At 53.8% G+C, this 23,730-nt stretch overlaps 1 protein-coding gene across 1 annotated transcript in view; it reads left to right on the forward strand.

The window, feature by feature from the left end:
* PFAS (phosphoribosylformylglycinamidine synthase) overlaps nucleotides 1-23,730 on the forward strand; it is a 36,497-nt gene that overhangs the window by 9,757 nt on the left and 3,010 nt on the right. The window contains 24 exon segments of the mRNA XM_038768956.1: nucleotides 1,536-1,641; nucleotides 2,518-2,645; nucleotides 2,647-2,708; nucleotides 2,798-2,903; nucleotides 3,333-3,473; nucleotides 3,921-4,045; nucleotides 4,147-4,275; nucleotides 5,743-5,874; nucleotides 5,993-6,121; nucleotides 9,105-9,178; nucleotides 9,253-9,409; nucleotides 11,108-11,169; nucleotides 11,333-11,494; nucleotides 12,701-12,814; nucleotides 12,999-13,130; nucleotides 13,650-13,880; nucleotides 13,990-14,170; nucleotides 15,232-15,315; nucleotides 15,470-15,625; nucleotides 15,721-15,843; nucleotides 16,966-17,117; nucleotides 20,420-20,627; nucleotides 20,718-20,809; nucleotides 22,940-23,054. Coding sequence (XP_038624884.1) covers nucleotides 1,536-1,641; nucleotides 2,518-2,645; nucleotides 2,647-2,708; nucleotides 2,798-2,903; nucleotides 3,333-3,473; nucleotides 3,921-4,045; nucleotides 4,147-4,275; nucleotides 5,743-5,874; nucleotides 5,993-6,121; nucleotides 9,105-9,178; nucleotides 9,253-9,409; nucleotides 11,108-11,169; nucleotides 11,333-11,494; nucleotides 12,701-12,814; nucleotides 12,999-13,130; nucleotides 13,650-13,880; nucleotides 13,990-14,170; nucleotides 15,232-15,315; nucleotides 15,470-15,625; nucleotides 15,721-15,843; nucleotides 16,966-17,117; nucleotides 20,420-20,627; nucleotides 20,718-20,809; nucleotides 22,940-23,054 — 3,101 coding nt within the window.

Consider the following 23,730-nt stretch of genomic DNA (forward strand, 5'->3'; position numbering starts at 1 on the left):
CTCGGGAAGTACAAGTTGGCAACACATAGAGACAGTCCCTACCCAACAGCGGGCTCACGGTCTAGGAGGGGGAGACAGAGAACAAAACCAAACATACTAACAAAATAAAATAAATAGAATAGATATGTACAAGGAATCATATGATTAAGACGGTGAGCCCCACGGGGGACAGGGACGGCGTCCAACCCGATTTGCTTTTATCTACCCGAGCGCTTGGTACATTGCCTGACTCATAGTAAGCGCTGAGCAAGTACAACAATTATTATTATTAGTATTAAGGCTGAGGGCCCGTGCTGCTCACCATAGCAGCCGGCACCCCCCCGTCCACCCGGAGGGTGAAGGGATGGCGTAGACGAGGCGTCCTTCATGGTCTGAGGTTACTATTATTATTGTTGTTGTACTCTCCCAAGCGCTTAGTACAGTGCTCTGCACACAGTAAGTGTTCAACAATTACAACTGAATGAATGAAGACTAGTCAGTCGGTCTTCCAGTTATATTTATTGAGTGCTCACTGCGTGCGGAGCCCTGTACTAAGCACTTGGGCGAGTACAATATAGCAGAGTTGGGAGACCGGCTCCCTGCCCACAAGGAGCTGATAGTCTAGAGGAATCCCCATTTTCCTGAGACGGAGTCCGAGGCCCAGGGCAGTGAAGTGACTAGCCAAAGGTCCACCAGCAGGCTGGGAGTGGAGCTGGGATTAGAATAATAATAATAATTGTGGCGTTTGTTAAGCGCTTACCAGACTGAGCCCCCTTTTTCCTCTCCTCCTCCCCATCCCTTGGGCGAGTCACTTCACTTCTCTGGGGCTCAGTTCCCTCATCTGTAAAATGGGGATTAAGACTGTGAGCCCCACATGGGACAACCTTATCTCCTTGTATTCCCCCCAGCGCTTAGAACAGTGCTTTGCACATAGTAAGCGCTTAACAAATACCAACATCATCATCATTATCCCCCTGCCTTACCTCCTTCCCCTCCCCACCGCACCTGTATAGATGTTTGTACAGATTTATGACTCTATTTATTTTACTTGTACATACTTACTATTCTATTTATTTTGTTAATGATGTGCATTTAGCTTTAATTCTATTCGTTCTGACGACTTGTCACCTGTCCGCATGTCTTGTTTTGTTGTCTGTCTCCCCCTTCTAGACTGTGAGCCCACGGTTGGGTAGGGACCGTCTCTATATGTCGCCAACTTGTACTTCCCAAGCGCTTAGTACAGTGCTCTGAACGCAGTAAGCGCTCAATAAATGCGACCGAATGAATGAACAAGTGCCAGGCACCATTCTAAGCAGAGGGGTAGATTCAAGCTAATCAGGTTGGGCCCGGTCCCTGTCCCACATAGGGCTCACAGTCTTGAGCCCCATTTTCCAGATGAGGGAACTGAGGCACCGAGAAGTGAAGGGGCTTACCCAAGGTCACCCAGCGGATAAGGGGCAGAGTCGGGTTTAGAACCCGGGTCCTCCTGACTCTCAGGCTCCCCGCGACTGGACCAGGCTCCTAGATTTTCACGAATCCTTCTCTCCTTTCCCCAGACTGAACTTCTCCACCCCAGCGTCCACCAACATCACGTCCGTGTGTCAGGTGGCGGGGCTGGGGGCCGTGGACCGCGTGGAGACCACCCGCCGCTACCTCCTCAGGGTGAGCAGGGGCCGGGGTGAGGGGCTGGGGGGAGGCCCAAGGGTCCCCTACCCTGGCCCGCCCAAACAGTTGGCCGGCGGTATTTATTGAGTGCTTATGATGTGATTATCCTCTCAAGCGCTTGGGGGAGGATAATGTAACAATATAACACGCATTCCCTGCCCACAACGAGCTTACCGTCTAGAGGGGGAGGCATCATCATCATCATCAGTCGTATTTATTGAGCGCTTACTATGTGCAGAGCACTGTATTAAGCGCTTGGGAAGTACAAATTGGCAACATATAGAGACAGTCCCTACCCAACAGTGGGCTCACAGTCTAAAAGGGGGAGACAGAGAACAAAACCAAACATACTAACAAAATAACATAGAATAGATATGTACAAATAAATTAAATAAATAAATAGAGTAAAAAAAAATATGTACAAACATATATACAGGTGCTGTGGGGAAGGGAGGGAGGTAAGATGGGGGGGTGGAGAGGGGGACGAGGGGGAGAGGAAGGAAGGGGCTCAGTCTGGGAAGGCCTCCTGGAGGAGGTGAGCTCTCAGCAGGGCCTTGAAGGGAGGAAGAGAGCTAGCTTGGCGGATGGGCAGAGGGAGGGCATTCCAGGCCCGGGGGATGACGTGGGCCGGGGGTCGATGGTGGGACAGGCGAGAGCGAGGTACGGTGAGGAGATCAGTGGTGGAGGAGCGGAGGGTGCAGACTGGGCTGTAGAAGGAGAGGCAGACATTAATATGAATAGTCAGTCGAATTTATTGAGCACGTACTGTGGGCAGAGCGCTGTACGAAGTGCTCGGAAGAGTCCATTACAACAGACGCCCGCAGTGAGCTTCCGGCATAGAGGCTCACTCCGTGTCTGTCCCCGCACCCGCAGCTGGCCCAGCCCCCGACAGCCCGGGACGAGGCCTCTGCCCTGGCCGCCCTCCACGACCGCATGACGGAGCAGCTGTTCCCCGAGCCCATCCGGACCTTCTCCCTGGGGGGGCCCCCCGGCCGCCCCCGCCGGCGCCATCGACGTCCTGGCCGAGGGCCGGCCCGCGTTCGAGAGGGCCAACCGGGAGCTGGGTAGGCTGCAGCCTGGGGGGACGGGCAGGGGGCTGGGGGTCGGAGGGGTGCGTTGGCTCTGAACAGGGCAGGGGGGGCTTTCGTTCCAGGCCTGGCCTTTGACTCCTGGGACCTGGATTTCTACACGCGGCGTTTCCAGGAGCTTGGGCGCAACCCCAGCACCGTGGAGGCCTTCGACCTGGCCCAGTCCAACAGGTGGACCGACCGGGCAGACGGGGCCAGGGGTGGGCAGGGAGTGGCGGGCCGGGGGGACAAGGCCCTGACCTTCGAGGTGGGGCCCCCACCACTCCCCAGAGGTCGGCGGGCTCACCCGCCGGTCAGCTCTATCTCTCTCTCTCTCCTTCTGCCCACCTCTCCGGGTCATCCTCACGCCTCGGGGAAGGAGGCGAGAGAAGCCAAGCGTGGCAAATGGCTTTTCCCCCTCAGCCGGATTTCTCTCCTGCTCCGTTCTTTTTCTCAGCTGCTCTAACCCCAAAGCCTCAGCGTCACCCTTCTCCCTCCCCACTGACACGCCTTCCCGACAGCTTCTGTCGGAACCCGGAGAGAATCCCGGAGTTCGGTTGGGATTGGCTTGGGGGGAAGGGTCCCTAGGACCCCATAATCACCCCTTCTTCCCCCCAACAGCGAGCACAGTCGCCACTGGTTCTTCAAGGGTCGCCTGCGGGTGGATGGCGAGGAGCTGAAGGAATCGCTGTTTGAGGCTGTTATGGGGACCCAGGCGTCCTCCAACCCCAACAATGTCATCAAATTCTGTGACAACAGCAGGTGAGGGGCTGAGGCGTCCCTGTGGGATATGGATGGGGAGCCTTGCGTGGGCTACGGGATAGAGGCCGGGCCTGGGAATCAGGAGGACTTGGGTTCTAATTCCGGCTACCCCACGTGTCTGCTGGGCAAGTCGCTTCACTTCCCAGCGCTTAGAACAGTGCTCTGCACATAGTAAGCGCTTAACAAATGCCATTATTATTATTATTATTATTATTATTATTATTATTATTCACTTCTCTTGGCCTCAGTTCCCTTATCTTTAAAATGGGAATTAAGACTCTGAGCGGCCTGTGGGATAGGGACTGTGTCCAACCTGATTAACTTGGGTCTACCCCAGCATTTCGAACAGTGCTTGGCACATAGTAAGTGCTTAACAAGTAGTGTCAATATAAGGAGGAGGGAGGAGGGGGCGGCGCTGGTGGCCACCCGTCCCCTCCCTCCACCCAGTGCCATCCAGGGGCGGAAAGTGGGGTCCCTGTGTCCCGAAGACCCCTCCAAGCCCAGCCTGTTCCAGAAGAAGCAGGGGCTGCGGCACGTCATCTTTACCGCCGAAACGCACAACTTCCCCACCGGTGAGCAGAGAGCAGGGAGGCTAGGAGGGTGGGGAGGAGGAGGAGGTCGGGGTGGGGGGAGCTGACTGCCGGTAGGCTTACCGGCTCCACCCCCTCCCCAGGCGTCGCCCCCTTCAGCGGAGCCACCACGGGCACCGGGGGCAGGATCCGGGACGTCCAGTGCACCGGCCGCGGGGCCCACGTGGTGGCCGGCACGGCGGGCTACTGCTTCGGCAACCTCCACATCCCAGGTGATCGTCCCGTCCCGAGACCTCGCTGGCCTGGCCCCCCCACGCCCGCCGGGGACTACGGTCCCCAGTCAAGGACCAGGCCTTCCCCTGGCCCGGAGGGAGGTCGGGGGCTTGTGGGGGGGATGGAAGGACTCTTATTTTGTTGGAGGGACTCTCCCTCCTGCTCCAGGATCACTCATTTCCCCAGTTCTCGCCTTGCAAGCAAAATAGGGAAGCAGCGTGGCCTAGTACATGGAGCCCGGGCCGGGAGTCAGAAGGATCTGCGTCCTGCCACTTGTCTGCTCGATGACCTTGCGCAGGTCACTTCTCTCTTTCTACCTCAGCTCTCTCATCTGTAAAAGAGGAGTTATGAAGCGGTATGGCCTAGTAGAAAGAGCCTGGGCCGGGGAAGTAGAGGCCCTGGGTTCTAATCCCGGCTCTGACTAAGGGCAAGTCACTTGACTTCTCTGAGCTTCAGTTTCTTCAGCTGTAAAATGGGGATTCGATATCTGTTCCCCCTCCCGCTTAAAACTCTTAAGCCCCATGTGGAACAGGGACCGTGTCTGACCTAATTAACTTCAAACAGCGTTTGACACATAGTAAATGCTTAACAAATACCATTTAAAAAAAAAAAAAAGAAGACAGAGCCCCCTCTAGACTGTCAGCTCATTGTGGACAGGGATTATCACTCTTTATTGTATTGTACTCTCCCAAGTGCTTAGTACAGTGCTCTGCATTCAGTAAGCGCTTCATAAATACAATTGAATGAATGAATGAATGTGGGATATGGACTGTAGCTTGTATCTACCCCAGCGTTTAGTACAGTGCCTGGTCAATAGTAAGTGCTTATTGAATGCCATTCATAAAGAGAAGAGAGTACAATACAACAGACACATTCCCCGCCCATAGTGAGCTGACGGTTTAAAGGGGGAGACAGTCATTAAGAGAAATGAATCAATCAATCAATCGTATTTATTGAGCGCTTACTATGTGCAGAGCACTGTACTAAGCACTTGGGAAGCACAAATTGGCAACATATAGAGACAGTCCCTACCCAACAGTGGGCTCACAGTCTAAAAGGGGGAGACAGAGAACAAAACCAAACATACTAACAAAATAAAATAAATAGAATAGATATGTACAAATTAAATAAATAGAGTAATAAATATGTACAAACATATATACATATATACAGGTGCTGTGGGGAAGGGAAGGAGGTAAGAAGGGGGGGGATGGAGAGGGGGACGAGGGGCAAATGGATAGATTAGATTAGATAGATGAGGGATAGAGACATTAAGGCAGGGTCCTTAGTTTCCTGACCCGGCCCCCCTCCATCCCTTTCCTGATCCTACTTGAGGTTGGAGCCTTTTTCCGCCCCCGGGGGTCGGGGGGCCACCGCACTTCCCTAACCCACGCGAGACCCCCTGCCCTCCGGGGATTTGGCACGTGTCGGCGCCGACGGTCCACCCGTCCCCCGCCCGCCTCCAGGGTACGAGCTGCCTTGGGAGGACGCCAGCCTCGAGTACCCGGACAACTTCGCCCGGCCCCTGGACGTGGCCATCGAGGCGAGCGATGGGGCCTCGGACTACGGGAACAAGTTCGGGGAGCCCGTGCTGACAGGTGAGCGGCCTGGGGGAGGGACCCGGGGGGGAAGGTGGGAGGTGAGAGCCGGCACGGCCATCCGGGCCCCCGGCCCCTCCTTCCTTAACCCTTTGTCACGGGCCGCCTCTGGGCCCAGGCTTCGCCCGCTCCCTGGGCCTCCGGCTTCCCGACGGGCAGCGGCGAGAGTGGATCAAACCGATCATGTTCAGCGGCGGCATTGGCTCCATGGAGGCCGCCCACGTGGGGAAGGAGACCCCTGAGGCCGGTGAGATTCCCCCCTCTGCTACTAATGAAATCATAATTATAGCAATAGAAATGATAATGATGGTATTTCTAAGCACTTAGTGTACCAGGCACTGTTCTAAGTGCTGGGGTATCCAAGCTAATCAGATTAATAATAATAATAATGGTATTAAGCGCTTATGATGTGCAAAGCACTGTTCTAAGCACTGGGGAGGTTACAGGGTGATCAGGTTGTCCCGTGGGGGGGCTTACAGTTTTAATCCCCATTTTACAGATGAGGGAACTGAGGCACAGAGAAAAGTCACACAGCTGACAGTTGGCGGAGCCGGGATTTGAACCCATGACCTCTGACTCCAAAGCCCGGGCTCTTTCCACTGAGCCACGCCCTATCCCGTGTGGGGCTCACAGTCTCAATCCCCATCTTCCCTATGAGGGAACTGAAGTGAAGCGTCCTACCCAAGGTCACACAGGAGACAAGTGGCGGAGTCAGGATTAGAACCCGGGTCCATCTGAGTCCCGGGCCTGGTCCCTAGCCACTAGGCCAAGCTGCTTCTTCCATGAGACCTGAGTGACCCCACCCTTCAGCCCGGGGCTGGGTTCTCTCCTCCCACGGCTTTTCCGACAGCGAAGGGATCTGCTTTCCTGTTTCTTCCTTTTATTTTTCCTTTTCAGTATGGCATCTCTTAAGCCCTTACAATGTGTCAAGCGCCGTTCTAAGCGCTGGGGCAGACACGAGTTAATCAGGTTGGACACAGTCCCCGTCCCACACGGGGCTCACAGACCAAGTAGGAGGGCAGACAGGTATTGAATCCCCCTTACACAGGCACAGAGGAAGTGAAGGGACTCGCCCAAGGTCACATTCATTCGTATGGTGTATGTTAAGCGCTTTACTGTGTGCAGGCAAGCTGTTCTTTTTTTTTTTTAATGGCATTTATTAAGCGCCTACTATGTGCAGAGCACTGTTCTAAGCTCTGGGGAGGTTACAAGGTGATCAGGTTGTCCCACGTGGGGCTCACAGTCTTAGTCCCCATTTTACAGATGAGGTAACTGAGGCACAGAGAAGTGAAGTGACTTGCCCAAAGTCACACAGCTGACAATTGGCGGAGCCGGGGTTTGAACCCATGACCTCTGACTCCAAAGCCCGGGCTCTTTTCCACTGAGCCACGCTGCTCAGCCGGCTCCTGAATCGTCTCAAGTGACCCCTCTTCCCTTAGGGCTCTTCCCCATCTTCCCTGGCTTGTTTATGTCTTTCTTCCTTCTCCCGCATCTTCAAAATGGGTTAATAATAATAATAATAATGATGATGGCACCTGTTAAACGCTTACTATGTGCAAAGCCCTGTTCTAAGCGCTGGGGAGGATACAAGGTGATCAGATTGTCCCAAGCAGGGCTCACAGTCTTCGTCCTCATTTTACAGATGAGGTAACTGAGGCACAGAGAAGTTAGGTGACTTGCCCAAAGTCACACAGCTGGCAGTCGGTGGAGCCGGGATTTGAACCCATGACGTCTGGCTCTCAAGCCCGGGCTCTTTCCATTGAGCCACGCTGCTTCCCTAAGACTGTAAGCCTCCTTTGGGACAGGGACTGTGTCCAACCCAATTTGCTTCTATCCACCCCAGCCTGCCACATAGGAAGCGCTTAACAAATACCACAGTTATTACTACTACCACCACCCAAATCCAGTGTCTTCTCTCCCGCTGGCCCCAGAGGTCGGCGGCATTTGTTGAGCGCTCACTGTGTGCCGTGTACTATATACTAAGCGCTTGCAAGCGTATGATCCGGTAGAGTTCTTCCAACTCTACTCTTTTCTCTCCGTCTAATAATAATAATAATGATGATGGTATTTGTTAAGCGCTATGTGCAAAGCACTGTTCTAAGCTCTGGGGGATACAGGTGATCAGGTTGTCCCACGTGGGGCTCACAATCTTAATCCCCATTTTACAGATGAGGGAACTGAGGCCCAGAGAAGTGACTTGCCCAAAGCCGCACAGCTGACAAGTGGCCGAGCCGGGATTAGAACCCATGACCTCTGACTCCCAAGCCCGGCCTCTTTCCACTGAGCCACGCTGCTTCTCGACTTCTAAGATGTCGCCTTAGTCTCGTCTAAGACTTTACCTGAACATCTCAAGATGGCTTCACTGGGATTTAGCACAGTTTACTCCTTGAGAAGCAGCGTGGCTCAGTGGAAAGAGCCCGGGCTTTGGAGTCAGCGGCCATGGGTTCGAATCCCGGCTCCGCCAATTGTCAGCTGGGTGACTTTGGGCAAGTCACTTCACTGCTCTGGGCCTCAGTTCCCTCACCTGTAAAATGGGGATGAAGACCGTGAGCCCCCCGTGGGACAAGCTGATCACCTTGCAACCTCCCCAGCGCCTAGAACAGCGCTTTGCACATAGTAAGAGCTTAATAAATGCCATTATTAGTATTATTTAAAAGAGACAAGTGGCAGCAGAACTAAACACAGGGATCTAAGGGAATTAAATTTTATATGTTGCCAATTTGTACTTCCCAAGCGCTTAGGACAGTGCTCTGCACATAGTAAGCGCTCAATAAATACGATTGATGATGATGATCAATCAATCAATCAATCGTATTTTTTGAGTGCTTACTATGTGCAGAGCACTGTACTAAGCGCTGGGGAAGTACAAATTGGCATCACATAGAGACAGTCCCTACCCAACAGTGGGCTCACAGTCTAAAAGGGGGAGACAGAGAACAGAACCAAACATACCAACAAAATAAAATAAGTAGGATAGAAATGTACAAGTAAAATAAATAAATAAATAAATAGAGTAATAAATATGATGATAAGAATTTGCCAGCCAAGAGAAGGGTCGACAAGATTAGCATCCTATAGCTGCTTCTCTCTTCTGCCAAGAACTTGGGAAGTCCAATATATATTTGATGAACTTCCACCGAGAAAAATAGCCCGCCCTTGAGGAGGTTCCGCAATCGGGAGGTCCCCTGACCCTCTCTCTTTTCTTTCCCCCGCCCCCGTGACCCCTTCAGGGATGGAGGTGGTGAAGGTGGGGGGACCCGTCTACAGGATCGGAGTTGGGGGTGGAGCGGCCTCCTCCATCCAGGTGAGTTTCGGGGGGCCGGGGAGCTGGGACCGGGGGACCCCTGGGGACGCTGAAGGCCCGGCCCCCCCCGGCAGGTCCAGGGCGACAGCGCGAGCGAGCTGGACTTCGGGGCGGTGCAGCGGGGAGACCCCGAGATGGAGCAGAAGATGAACCGGGTGATCCGGGCCTGCGTGGAGGCCCCCGACGGGAACCCCATCTGCAGCCTGCACGATCAGGGTGCCGGCGGCAACGGTGAGAGGGGCCGCGGCGCGGCGGGGGACGGGGGGCTGGTCCCCCCGCCCTCCCCTCGGCACTTTGGGGGACCGGCAGACCGGTGAGGGGGCGGGGGAGACGTCCAGCGCGGACCAGCGTGGCTCGGTGGACAAGAGGCCGGGCTTTGGAGTCAGAGGTCATGGGTTCAAATCCCGGCTCCGCCAAGTGTCAGCTGCCCCAAGTCACCCAACTTCGCTGGGCCTCATCTGTAAAATGGGGATTAAGATTATGAGCCCCCACATGGGACAACCTGATCACCCTGTAACCTCCCCAGCACTCAGAACCGTGCTTTGCACACAGTAAGCGCTTAATAATTGCCGTCATTATTATTATTATTATTTTATTTGGGTCAGCGGGAGGGGACTGTTAGGGGTTTGGGTTAGGGAAGCAGAAGTGGTCTCACGGAAAGAGCCCGAGCGTGGGAGTCAGGAGACCTGGGTTCCGGTCTCATTTGGGACCGGACCTTGGGCAAGTCACTCCACTTCTCTGGGCCTCAGTTCTCTCATCTGTAAAATGGGGATTAAGATTGTGAGCCCCCCGTGGGACAACCTGATCACCCTGTAACCTCCCCAGTGCTTAGAACAGTGCTTTGCACATAGTAAGCGCTTAATAAATGCCATTATTATTATTATTATTTGGGTCTGCGGGGAGGAGACTGTTAGGGGTTTGGGTTAGGGAAACAGAAGTGGTCTCATGGAAAGAGCCCGAGTGTGAGAGTCAGAAGACCTGGGTTCCGGTCGCAGCTCTGCCAATGTGCCTGCCGTGTGACCTTGGGCAAGTCACTCCACTTCTCTGGGCCTCAGTTCTCTCACCTGTAAAATGGGAATTAAGAATGAGCCGCCCATGAGGGAAAGGGACTCTGCCCAACATGATAACTTATCTATCCCAGCACAAAGAGCAGTGCCTGGCAGGTAGTAAGCGCTTAACAAATGCCATTAAATGAAAAAAAATCTGTAAAATGGGGATTCATTCATTCAGTCGTATTTATTGAGCGCTGTGTGCAGAGCACTGTACTAAGCGCTTGGGAAGTACAAGTTGGCAACATATAGAGACGGTCCCTACCCAACAACGGGCTCATGGAAATCCTCCTCCCTCTGATTTAGACCAGGATGCCATTGTGGGACAGGGACTGTGTTCAACCTGATGATCTTGTCTTTACCCCAGTGCCTGGCACTTAGTATTCACTCAATCAGTTGTATTTATTGAGCGCTTACTGTGTGCAGAGCACTGTACTAAGCGCTTGGGAAGTCCAAGTTGGTAACGTATGGAGACGGTCCCTACTCAACAGTGGGCTCACAGTCTAGAAGGGGGAGACAGAGAACAAAACATATTGATAAAATAAAATAGAATAGATATGTACAAATAAATAGAGCAATAAATACATAAATATATCATCAATCGTATTTATTGAGAGCTTACTATGCGTAGAGCACTGTACTAAGCGCTTGGGAAGTACAAATTGGCAACATATAGAGACATATATACAGGTGCTGTGGGGAGGGGAAGGAGGTAAAGCGGGGGGGATAAGTAGTACTTTAAAAATAAAAAAAAAAGCGGAGGGGGGTTCAGCACTGAGGACGGTTCGGGGACTTGGTCTGACCCCTGCGGTGGTCCGGGTGTCCATTACGTGTCCCCGTTTGTGTCCATGTGTGTGTCCCTTCTCCGCCGGCCGACCAGGGAACGTGTTGAAGGAACTGAGCGACCCAGCCGGAGCCGTCATCTACACCAGCCGCTTTCAGGTCAGCGTGCGATGCCCGGCACGGCGCCTCACCGCACTGGGGGCTGGGCCGAGGTGACCCCCGAGGTGACCGGGCCCCCCACTCTCCCTGGGAGACGACCCGGTGGCGCCGGGTCGTCCATCCCGTCATTCCCCGCCCCGTCTGTCCCGTTGTCCCCCCGCAGCTGGGCGACCCGACGCTGAGCGCCCTGGAGATCTGGGGAGCCGAGTACCAGGAATCCAACGCCCTGCTGCTGCGGCCCACCCGGAAGAGCTTCCTCACCCGCGTGTGCGCCCGCGAGCGCTGCCCTGCCTGCTTCGTGGGCTCCATCACCGGCGACGGGCGGGTGAGCGCGGCGCCGGTTGGGGGGTCTCCCCTTCCCCCAGGGGTAGGGCTCAGTGGGACGTAGGGCCGGGGTCGGTAGCGTGGGTTGGGTCATTCATTCAGTTCATTCAGTTGTATTTATTGAGCACTTACTCAATAAGAAGAAGCAGCAGCGTGGCTCAGTGGAAAGAGCTTTGGAGTCAGAGGTCATCATCAATCGTATTTCTTGAGCGCTTACTACGTGCAGAGCACTGTACTAAGCGCTTGGGAAGTACAAATTGGCAACATATAGAGACGGTCCCTACCCAACAGTGGGCTCACAGTCTAGCTCTGCCAACGGTCAGCTGTGTGACTTTGGGCAACTCACTTAACTTCTCTTTGCCCCAGTTACCTCGTCTGTAAAATGGGGATTGAAACTGTGAGCCCCCCGTGGGACAACCTGATCACCTTGTAACCTCCCCAGCGCTTAGAACAGTGCTTTGCACATAGTAAGCACTTAACAAATACCATCATTATTATTATTATTATTACTGTGTGCAGAGCACTGTACTAAGCTCTTGGAAGAGGACATTATTATTATTATTACTTACTGTGTGCAGAGCACTGTACTAAGCTCTTGGAAGAGGACATTATTATTATTATTACTTACTGTGTGCAGAGCACTGTACTAAGCTCTTGGAAGAGGACACTAGAACGCTAAACAGACGCATTCCCTGCCCACAGTCAGTTTACAGTCTAGAGGGGGAGACCGACATGAATAGAAATAAATTAGATATGGACACGTATGTCTGAGGGTTGTCCCTTCGACTGGATGGTCGTCATGGGTAGGGAACGTGTCTACCGAATGTGTCGTATCTGCGCACAGTAAGTGCTCAATAAATACCATTCGTTGATTAAGAAGGATCGTGGATCCGGAGTCGGGAGTCGGATTCTAATCCCAGCTCCGTCCGCTGGGAGACCGGGGGCAAGTCATTTCACTTCTCTTGGCCTCAGTTCCCTCATCTGTAAAATGGGGATTGAGATTGCGAGCCCCACAGGGGCCTGAGTCCAGCCTGATGAACTTGTATCTACCCCAGTGCTTAGTACGGTGCCTGGCACGTCGTAAGTGCTTAACAAATGCCATTTAAAAAAAAAACTGATCGGAGGAGAGGAGCTGTGGGGAGAGACTGAGGAGACGTTCCCGTCTCCCCCGATGACCTTGCTTGGTCTCTCCGTGTCTCTGAGGCAGGTGGTTCTGGTGGACGATCGGGCGGTGCCCTGTGATGGCCAAGGGGATGACCACCCTCTCCCGACCCCCGTGGACCTGGAGCTGGACTGGGTGCTGGGCAAGATGCCCTGCAAGGTACCGGGGGCACTGGGAAGGGGCAGCTGGAGGGGGCCGGGTGCACTGGGAAGGGGCAGCTGGAGAGGGCCGGGGGCACTGGGAAGGGGCAGCTGGAGGGAGCCGGGGGCGGGACAGCTGAGATGTCTCCCCCGGACCGGCCCTGACCCTCCTTCTTCTCCTCCTCCCGGTGGGGGCATTTCAGGAATTCCCCCTGACCCGGATGCCCCCTCGGCTGACCGCCCTGAGCCTGCCGCCGTCACTGACCGTGCGCCAGGCCCTGGACCGGGTGCTGAGGCTCCCGGCTGTGGCCAGCAAGCGATATCTCACCAACAAGGTACCACCCCCTGCCCCGGCCCCACTGCCACCCTTTCCCCTCCAACCTCATGCTCTGCACATAGTAAGCGCTCAATAAATACGATTGATGATGAACCCCGTCTCCACCTAGGACCAACCCCAGCGTCCCCAGCCCCCGCCTTGGCCTTCTGACCCTATCTCTGCCCGGGACCGGTTCCCTCAGATCCCTCCTCTCCCCGAAACTGCATAGAGCTTTGATTCTCTTTGTTCTGACGATTTTGACACCCGTCTCCATGTTTTGTTGTCTGTCTCCCCCTTCTAGACTGTGAGCCCGTTGTGGGGTAGGGACCGTCTCTATAGATTACCGACTTGTCCTTCCCAAGCGCTTAGTCCAGTGCTCTGCACACAGTAAGCGCTCAATAAATACGATGGAATGAATGAATGAGTGACCAGTCCCCCACCGAAACCTCGCCTCCGCCCGGGACCAACCCTTACCCCACCTCCCCCCAGAAGCGACCTCACCGTCTGCCGCCTCCCTCTCCTCCGCTCTGCCCATCAGGTGGACCGCTCCGTGGGCGGCCTGGTAGCCCAGCAGCAGTGCGTCGGCCCCCTCCACACCCCGCTGGCGGACGTGGCCGTGGTGGCCCTGAGCCACGGGGAGTTGGTGGGCGCGGCCACGGCGCTCGGGGAGCAGCCGGTCAAGGGCCTACTGGACCCCCGGGCTGCCGCCCGCCTCGCGGTGACCGAAGCCCTGACTAATCTGGTGTTCGCCAGGGTCACCGACCTGCGGGTGAGTCCCACTACCCCCACGCCCCGTGCTGCCCATGTCCCGAGCCCCTGGGGAGATCCGGATTCTGGGTGCGGGCCCTGCGAGGGGACACCGAGTCTCTCCTCCACAGGATGTGAAGTGCAGCGCGAACTGGATGTGGGCGGCCAAGCTGCCCGGGGAGGGGGCTGCCCTGGTGGACGCCTGCGGGGCCATGGTGGCGGTGCTGAAGGCGCTGGGGGTGGCGGTGGACGGCGGCAAAGACTCTCTCAGCATGGCCGCCCGTGTGGGCGCAGACACAGTGCGTGCCCCTGGTGAGCCGGAGGGTTGTGGAGGGCAGCGGGCGCCCATTGGGGGCAGAGATAAGAATAATAATAATAATAATGATGGCATTTATTAAGCGCTTAACTATGTGCAAAGCACTGTTCTAAGCGCTGGCGAGGTTACAAGGTGATGAGGGTGGCCTACGAAGCAGCGTAGCTCAGTGGAAAAGAGCCCGGGCTTTGGAATGAGGATGAGGAGCTCTCATCCTGTCCCGTCTGGACTACTGCACCAGCCTTCTCTCTGATCTCCCATCCTCGTGTCTCTCTCCACTTCAATCCATACTTCATGCTGCTGCCCGGATTATCTTTGTCCAGAAACGCTCTGGGCATATTACTCCCCTCCTCAAAAATCTCCGGTGGCTACCAATCAATCTGCGCATCAGGCAGAAACTCCTCACCCTGGGCTTCAAGGCTGTCCATCACCTCGCCCCCTCCTACCTCACCTCCCTTCTCTCCTTCTACTGCCCAGCCCGCAACCTCCGCTCCTCTACCGCTAATCTCCTCACTGTACCTCGTTCTCGCCTGTCCCGCCGTCGACCCCCGGCCCATGTCATCCCCCGGGCCTGGAATGCCCTCCTTCTGCCCCTCCGCCAAGCTAGCTCTCTTCCTCCCTTCAAGGCCCTGCTGAGAGCTCACCTCCTCCAGGAGGCCTTCCCAGACTGAGCCCCTTCCTTCCTCTCCCCCTCGTCCCCCTCTCCATCCCCCCATCTTACCTCCTTCCCTTCCCCACAGCACCTGTATATATGTATATATGGTTGTACGTATTTATTACTCTATTTATTTATTTTACTTGTACATTTCTATCCTATTTATTTTATTTTGTTGGTATGTTTGGTTCTGTTCTCTGTCTCCCCCTTTTAGACTGTGAGCCCACTGTTGGGTAGGGACTGTCTCTATGTGTTGCCAATTTGTACTTCCCAAGCGCTTAGAACAGTGCTCTGCACATAGTAAGCGCTCAATAAATGCGATTGATTGATTGATTGGAATCAGATGGCGTTAGGTGGGCTTGGGGACCCGTGGCGGACGCTCCTGACTACCCCCTTTCCCCCCAGGCTCCCTGGTGATCTCTGCTTATGCCGTCTGCCCCGACATCACAGCCACCGTGACCCCTGACCTCAAGAACCCCGGAGGGCAAGGTAAGCCGCCTCTCCCTGGGGTCTCCCGGCATTGATTCCGGGACGGCTCCTCCTCAGGGACCTGGGGCCCACAGAGCACGCTGGGGGCTGTAGTCCCAGGGTGGGAGGCCAAGCCTGCGGGACCCATCCTCAAACCCACCCCCGGATCCCGCAGGCTGCCTCCTGTTCGTCCCTCTGAACCCGGGGCGGCACCGCCTGGGCGGCAGCGCCCTGGCTCAGACCTTCTCCCAGCTGGGGGATTCGGCGCCGGACCTGGATGACCCCGCCAGCCTGGTCCGCGCCTTCAGCGTCACTCAGGAGCTGCTCGCCGGTCAGTGGGGCCGGGCGGGGGCCGGGGTCACGGGCCTGAGGGTGCCGAACCCCCCTCCCAGCCCCTCACCACCACCGCGTCACCCCCCGGCACAGACGGACTCCTCAGCGCCGGCCACGACGTCAGTGATGGCGGCCTGGTCACCTGCCTCTTGGAGATGGCCTTCGCCGGCAACTGCGGCCTCGAGGTGGACATCGCCGCCACCCCCGGAGCTGACCGTGAGTCCGGCTCCCGCCCCCTCCCCTTCCCCCCGTGCCCGCTCTCTCCCTCACTTCCCCTCCTCCTTTTTTTTTTTCCTTAATGGGATTCATTAAGCGCTTACTATGTGCAAAGCACTGGTCTAAGCGCTGGGGAGGTTACGAGGTAATCAGGTTGTCCCACGGGGGGCTCACCGTCTTGATCCCCATTTTCCGGATGAGGTCACTGAAGCTCAGAGAAGTGAAGTGACCTGCCCCAGCTCACACAGCAGACATGTGGCGGAGCTGGGATTCGAACCCATGAGCTTCCAGCTCAGCGGAAACGGACCATCTGCAGTAGACAGAAAATCAGTCCTGAACATCAGCATAATGAATCCTTCATCGCTCCTGAAAAAAATTGGAATTTGTCCTCCAAAAGGACTTGGAGGTTCACTGAATCCTTGAGGTCCTCCCTCTGCCCATCCGCCAAGCTAGCCCTCTTCCTCCCTTCAAGGCCCTGCTGAGAGCTCACCTCCTCCAGGAGGCCTTCCCAGACTGAGCCCCTTCCTTCCTCTCCCCCTCGTCCCCCCCTCCATCCCCCCATCTTACCTCCTTCCCTTCCCCACAGCACCTGTATATATGTATATATGTTTGTACCTATTTTTTACTCTATTTATTTATTTTATTTGTACCTATCTATTCTATTTATTTTATTTTGTTAGTATGTTTGGTTTTGTCCTCTGTCTCCCCCTTTTAGACTGTGAGCCCACTTTTGGGTAGGGACTGTCTCCATATGTTGCCAATTTGTACTTCCCAAGCGCTTAGTACGGTGCTCTGCACATAGTAAGCGCTCAATAAATACGATTGGTGATGATGTTTATACATATTCATTACCCTATTTATTTATTTTATTTTGTTAGTATGTCTGGTTTTGCTCTCTGTCTCCCCCTTTTAGACTGTGAGCCCACTGTTGGGTAGGGACTGTCTCTCTATGTTGCCAGCTTGTACTTCCCAAGCGCTTAGTGCAGTGTTCTGCACATAGTAAGCGCTCAATAAATCCGATTGATGATGATGATGATGACCTCCGACTCCAAAGCCCGGGCTCTTTCCACTGAGCCACCCTGCTTTTCTGCTTCCTCCTTTGACATCCCGTCTTCCCCGCAGCGCTGGCCGTGCTGTTCGCCGAGGAGCCGGGGCTAGTCCTGGAGGTGGGCGAGGGTGGCGAGGCCGCGGCCAAGGTCCAGAAGAGCTACGAGGACGCGGGGCTGACCTGCCTGCGGCTGGGCCGCACGGGGCCCCTGGGGCCCCGATCTGTGGTGAGTGAGCCTGGCGGGGGACGGAAGGCGGGCGGGCGGCCATCCCCGGCCCCAGGACGGCTGCCGACCCCAAGAAAAGACCTCGGTTATGGTGGATAGAGCCTGGGCCGGGGTATCAGTCACAAGTTCTAATCCCGGCTCCACCGCCTGTCTGCTGCGTGACCTTGAGCAAGTCACTTCATTTCTCCGGGCCTCAGTTATTTCATTTCATCATTTAAAAGGGGGACGAAGACCGTGAGCCTCATGGGGGACAGGGACCTTGTCTAACCCGATTAGCTCGTATCTACCCCAGTGCTTGTCTCTCCCCACTTCCTTCCTTCCTCTCCCCCTCGTCCCCCTCTCCATCCCCCCATCTTACCTCCTTCCCTTCCCCACAGTGAGCCCCAGTTCCCTCATCTGTCAAATGTATATATATATATATATATGTATATATATATGTATATATATATATGTATATATGGTTGTACATATTTACTACTCTATTTATTTATTTATTTATTTATTTTACTTGTACATTTCTATCCTATTTATTTTATTTTTTTGGTATGTTTGGCTTTGTTCTCTGCCTCCCCCTTTTAGAGTGTGAGCCCACTGTTGGGTAGGGACTGTCTCTATGTGTTGCCAATTTGTACTTCCCAAGCGCTTAGTACAGTGCTCTGCACATAGTAAGCGCTCAATAAATACGATTGATTGATTGATTGATTGCTTAGTACGGTGTCCGGCACAGAGTAAGTGCTTAACAAATACGACAGTTATTATTATCATTAGTATTATTATTATAATCTCACCTCCCCAGCTTGTCTGCTGTGTGTCCTTAGGCAAGTCACTTCACTAATCTGGGCCTCAGTGCCCTCATCTGTAAAGTGGGGACTAAGACTGTGAGTCCCATGCGGGCCAGGGACTGTGTCCAACCCGATTTCCTTGTAATAATAATAATAATAATGTTGGTATTTGTTAAGCGCTTACCGTGCGCCAAGCACTGTTCTAAGTGATGGGGGGAATAATGTTGGTATTTGTTAAGCGCTTACCGTGTGCCATGCACTGTTCTAAGTGATGGAGGGGAATAATGTTGGTATTTGTTAAGCGCTTACCGTGTGCCAAGCACTGTTCTAAGTGATGGGGGGAATAATGTTGGTATTTGTTAAGCGCTTACCGTGCGCCAAGCACTGTTCTAAGTGATGGAGGGGAATAACGTTGGTATTTGTTAAGCGCTTACCGTGCGCCATGCACTGTTCTAAGTGATGGGGGGAATAATGTTGGTATTTGTTAAGCGCTTACCGTGCGCCAAGCACTGCTCTAAGTGATGGGGGGAATAATGTTGGTATTTGTTAAGTGCTTACCGTGTGCCAAGCACTGCTCTAAGTGATGGGGGGAATAATGTTGGTATTTGTTAAGTGCTTACCGTGTGCCAAGCACTGCTCTAAGTGATGGGGGGAATAATGTTGGTATTTGTTAAGCGCTTACCGTGCGCCAAGCACTGTTCTAAGTGATGGGGGGAATAATGTTGGTATTTGTTAAGCGCTTACCGTGCGCCAAGCACTGTTCTAAGTGATGGGGGGAATAATGTTGGTATTTGTTAAGTGCTTACCATGTGCCAAGCACTGCTCTAAGTGATGGGGGGAATAATGTTGGTATTTGTTAAGTGCTTACCGTGTGCCAAGCACTGCTCTAAGTGATGGGGGGAATAATGTTGGTATTTGTTAAGCGCTTACCGTGCGCCAAGCACTGTTCTAAGTGATGGGGGAATAATGTTGGTATTTGTTAAGCGCTTACCGTGTGCCAAGCACTGTTCTAAGTGATGGGGGGAATAATGTTGGTATTTGTTAAGCGCTTACCGTGTGCCAAGCACTGTTCTAAGTGATGGGGGGAATAATGTTGGTATTTGTTAAGCACTTACCGTGTGCCAAGCACTGTTCTAAGTGACGGGGGGAATAATGTTGGTATTTGTTACGCGCTTACCGTGTGCCAAGCACTGTTCTAAGTGATGGGGGGAATAATGTTGGTATTTGTTAAGCACTTACCGTGTGCCAAGCACTGTTCTAAGTGACGGGGGGAATAATGTTGGTATTTGTTACGCGCTTACCGTGCGCCAAGCACTGTTCTAAGTGCTGGGGGGAATACAAAGTCATCAAGGTTGTCCCACCTGGGGCTCGCAGTCTTAATCCCCATTTTGCAGATGAGAAAACTGAGCCACAGAGAATAATAATAATAATGACAGCATTTGTTAAGCGCTTACTATGTGCCAAGCACTGTTCTAAGCACTGGGGGGATACAAGGTGATTGGGTTGTCCCACGTGGGGCTCACAGTCTTCATCCCCATTTGACAGATGAGGGAACTGGGGCTCAAGCACTGTTCTAAGCACTTAGTACAGCGCTCTGCACATAGTAAGCGCTCAATAAATACGATTGGTGATTGATGATGATGGGGGGATACAAGGTGATCATCATCATCATCATCAATCGTATTTATTGAGCGCTTACTGTGTGCAGAGCACTGTACTAAGCGCTTGGGAAGTCCAAGTTGGCAACATATAGAGACAGTCCCTACCCAACAGTGGGCTCACAGTCTAAAAGGGGGAGACAGAGAACAAAACCAAACATACTAACAAAATTAAATAAATAGAATAAATAGAATCAATCGATCCAATCGTATTTATTGAGCGCTTACTGTGTGCAGAGCACTGTACTAAGCGCTTGGGAAGTACAAGTTGGCAACACATAGAGACAGTCCCTACCCAACTGTGGGCTCACAGTCTAAAAGGGGGAGACAGAGAACAAAACCAAACATACTAACAAAATAAAATAAATAGAATAAATCAATCCAATCGTATTTATTGAGCGCTTACTGTGTGCAGAGCACTGTACTAAGCGCTTGGGAAGTCCAAGTTGGCAACATATAGAGACAGTCCCTACCCAACAGTGGGCTCACAGTCTAAAAGGGGGAGACAGAGTGAGGTTGTCCCACGTGGGGCTCACAGTCTTCATCCCCATTTGACAGATGAGGGAACTGGGGCTCAGAGAAGTGAAGCGACTTGCCCAAAGAGTGGCGGAGCCGGGATTAGAACCCGTGACCTCCGACTCCCGAGCCCGGGCTTCTTCCACCGAGCCACGCTGCTCCTCTCGTCCCCACCCCGGCGCTTAGTACAGTGCCCGGCGCTTAACGAACACCGCAGTTATCATTCATCATCATCATCATCAATCGTATTTATTGAGCGCTTACTATGTGCAGAGCACTGTACTAAGCGCTTGGGAAGTACAAATTGGCAACATATAGAGACAGTTGTTGTTACTAACCCTGGCAGGTGTGCGTGTCAGTGAACGGAGAGTCACTGGTGGAGGAGGCCGTGGGGTGGCTGCGGGCGCTGTGGGAGGAGACCAGCTTCCGGCTGGAGCGGCTGCAGGCCGAGCCGGGCTGCGTGGAGGAGGAGGAGGAAGGCCTGAAGGAGCGGGCCGGACCCCGGTACACCCTGCCCCCCGGGGACGGCCCCATCCCGCTGCCCCCCCAGCCCGGTAAGACGGGGAGGGCGGCCGGGGACGGGGGGCCCCCGGAGAGACCGGGCCCGTGGCCAGAAACGCCTCCCCTCCCCGTCCTTCGGCCAGGGAGCCCCGTCCCCCGAGTCGCCGTCCTGAGGGAGGAAGGAAGCAACGGAGACCGCGAGATGGCCAGCGCCTTCCACATGGCCGGGTTTGAGGTGAGCCGGGGGGGGACCCCTTCCCGGAATCCCGCGGGAAATTCCGCTCACGACTCCGGGCTTCCAGGCTGTTCCCTCTTGTCTTCTCACCTTCGTTTATTCATTCATCCAGTCGCTTTCAGGGCGTAGAGCAGCATCGTCATCATCCGTCGTATTGAGCGCTTACTGTGTGCAGAGCACTGGACTAAGCGCTTGGGAAGTACAAGTCGGCAACATATAGAGACAGTCCCTACCCAACAGTGGGCTCACAGTCTAGAGCACTGTACTAAGCGCTTGGGAGAGTACAATAGAGCGATAAATGTCATGTCATGCCCTTTTAGACTGTGAGCCCACTGTTGGGTAGGGACTGTCTCTATATGTTGCCGATTTGTACTTCCCAAGCGCTTAGTACAGTGCTCTGCACATAGTAAGCGCTCAATAAATACGATTGATGATGATGATGATGATGTCTTTTAATGTCCTGCCCAAGACTCTGCCCTGAAACCCCCCTCCAGGAAGCCTTCCTGGCTTGCAGCCCTGACTCCCCCCCCACCTCCAGTCCCTCTGCTAGCTTCCTCCCAGCCCCGGTGCCATTCGCTTTCACTGTGGGCAAAAACCGGGAAACATCCGCAGGCCGTTTTGGGGAGTCAGAATAACGTCCCCTCCCTGCCCCTTTCTCCCTCACCCTGCACCTGCCCCCCTCTGCCACTCGTCTCCCGTGTGAACTTGGGCGAGTCACTGCTCTGAGCCTCAGTTTCCTCATCCAAGTGGGTATGAGAGCCCTCTTATTTATTCTACTTGTACATATCATCGTCAATCGTATTTATTGAGCGCTTACTGTGTGCAGAGCACTGGACTAAAGCGCTTGGGAAGGACAAATTGGCAACATATAGAGACAGTCCCTACCCAACAGTGGGCTCACAGTCTATGACAGTCACAGTCACATCTATTCTATTTATTTTATTTTCTTAATATCTTCTCTGTCTCCCCCTTCTAGACTGTGAGCCCGCTGTTGGGTAGGGACCGTCTCTATATGTTGCCAACTTGGACTTCCCAAGGCTTAGTACAGTGCTCTGCACACAGTAAGCGCTCAGTAAATACGATTGATTGATTCTCTGCCCCACCGAGACTGTGAACTCCGTGTGGGATAAGGACTGGGTCCGACTTGATTATCGTGTATTTACCACAGCGTTCAGCACAGTGCTCGTGATGACGATGATGATAAATGACAATGCTTGACCCATAGTCATCATCATCATCATCATCATCAATCGTATTTATTGAGCGCTTACTATGTGCAGAGCACTGTACTAAGCGCTTGGGAAGTACAAATTGGCAACAAATAGAGACAGTCCCTACCCGACAGTGGGCTCACAGTCTAAAAGGGGGAGACAGAGAACAAAACCAAACATACTAACAAAATAAAATAAATAGAATAGATATGTACAAATAAAATAAAAAAATAGAGTGAGAAATATGTACAAACATATATACATATATAGTCAACACTGAAGAAGTACTATTATTACTGTTTTCATTTTTATTGTCATTATCAGCGTCATCAGCCTCCCACCTAGCTACCCTGTCCCTTCCCCTCACCTTGTCTGCTTTTCAACCCCGCCGTCTTGGTTTCTGCTCCCGTTCGACTCTGATGATGATGATAATACTTGTTAAGGGCTTACTACGGGTCAAGCACTGTCCTAAGCGCTGGGGTAGATACAGGCTGATCACGTTGGACACAGTCCCTGTCCCGCGTCGGGCTCGCAGTCTTTGCCCCCATTGTATAGATGAGGTCACTGAGGCCCAGTGAAGTGACTTGCCCAAGGTCACCCAGCAGACAAGAGGCGGAGCTGCGATTAGAGACCAGGTCCTTCTGATTTCCAGGCCCGGGCTGTATGCACTAGGCCACACTGCCTCTCCCGAGGCCACCTCCTTCGGTGCCCCCGGGCCCGTGGTCGGCCGACGTGGGCCGTCTCCCCGCCGGCCCCCAGGAGCTGCGAACGTTTGCCGAGGGGTGTGGGAGACCCGTCGTCTAAGGCCCTAAACACGTCAGCCAACCGTCCCGTGGGCTGCGGCCGGGGGCGAGGGGCTCGCCGGCCACCGGACGCTCACTTAGGGGGTCTGTCCCTTGGGGGTCCTGCTTCCTCCCAGGTGTGGGACGTGACGATGCAGGACCTGTGCGTGGGGACCATCGGCTTGGACACGTTCCGGGGCGTGGCCTTCGTGGGCGGCTTCAGCTACGCCGATGTCCTGGGCTCGGCCAAGGGTGAGCATCGCCTCCTCCCCCCCTCATCCCGCTGGGGCCCAGAAGTCACCCCATTCATTCATTGAATCGTATTGAGCGCTTACCGTGTGCTAAGCACTTGGGAAGTACAAGTCGGCAACATTTAGAGACGGTCCCTACCCAACAGCGGGCTCGCAGTCTAGAAGGGGGAGACAGAGAACAAAACACGTTGTATTGCCCAAAAGTCACCCCATTCATTCATTCAGTCGTATTTATTGAGCGCTTACCGTGTGCAGAGCACTGGGCTAAGCGCTTGGGAAGTACCAAGTCGGCAACATTTAGAGACGGTCCCTACCCAACAACGGGCTCGCAGTCTAGAAGGGGGAGACAGAGAACAAAACACGTTGTATTGCCCAAAAGTCACCCCATTCATTCATTCAGTCGTATTTATTGAGCGCTTACCGTGTGCAGAGCACTGGGCTAAGCACTTGGGAAGTACAAGTCGGCAACATTTAGAGACGGTCCCTACCCAACAACAGGCTCACAGTCTAGAAGGGGGGAGACAGACAACAAAACACGTTGTATTGCCCAGAAGTCACCCCATTCATTCATTCATTCAACCGTATTTATTGAGCGCTTACCATGTGCAGAGCACTGGGCTAAGCGCTTGGGAAGTACAAGTCGGCAACATTTAGAGATGGTCCCTGTACAAGTCAGC

This window comes from Tachyglossus aculeatus, chromosome Y4 (assembly GCF_015852505.1).
Source record: "Tachyglossus aculeatus isolate mTacAcu1 chromosome Y4, mTacAcu1.pri, whole genome shotgun sequence".
Classification (NCBI taxonomy): domain Eukaryota; kingdom Metazoa; phylum Chordata; class Mammalia; order Monotremata; family Tachyglossidae; genus Tachyglossus; species Tachyglossus aculeatus.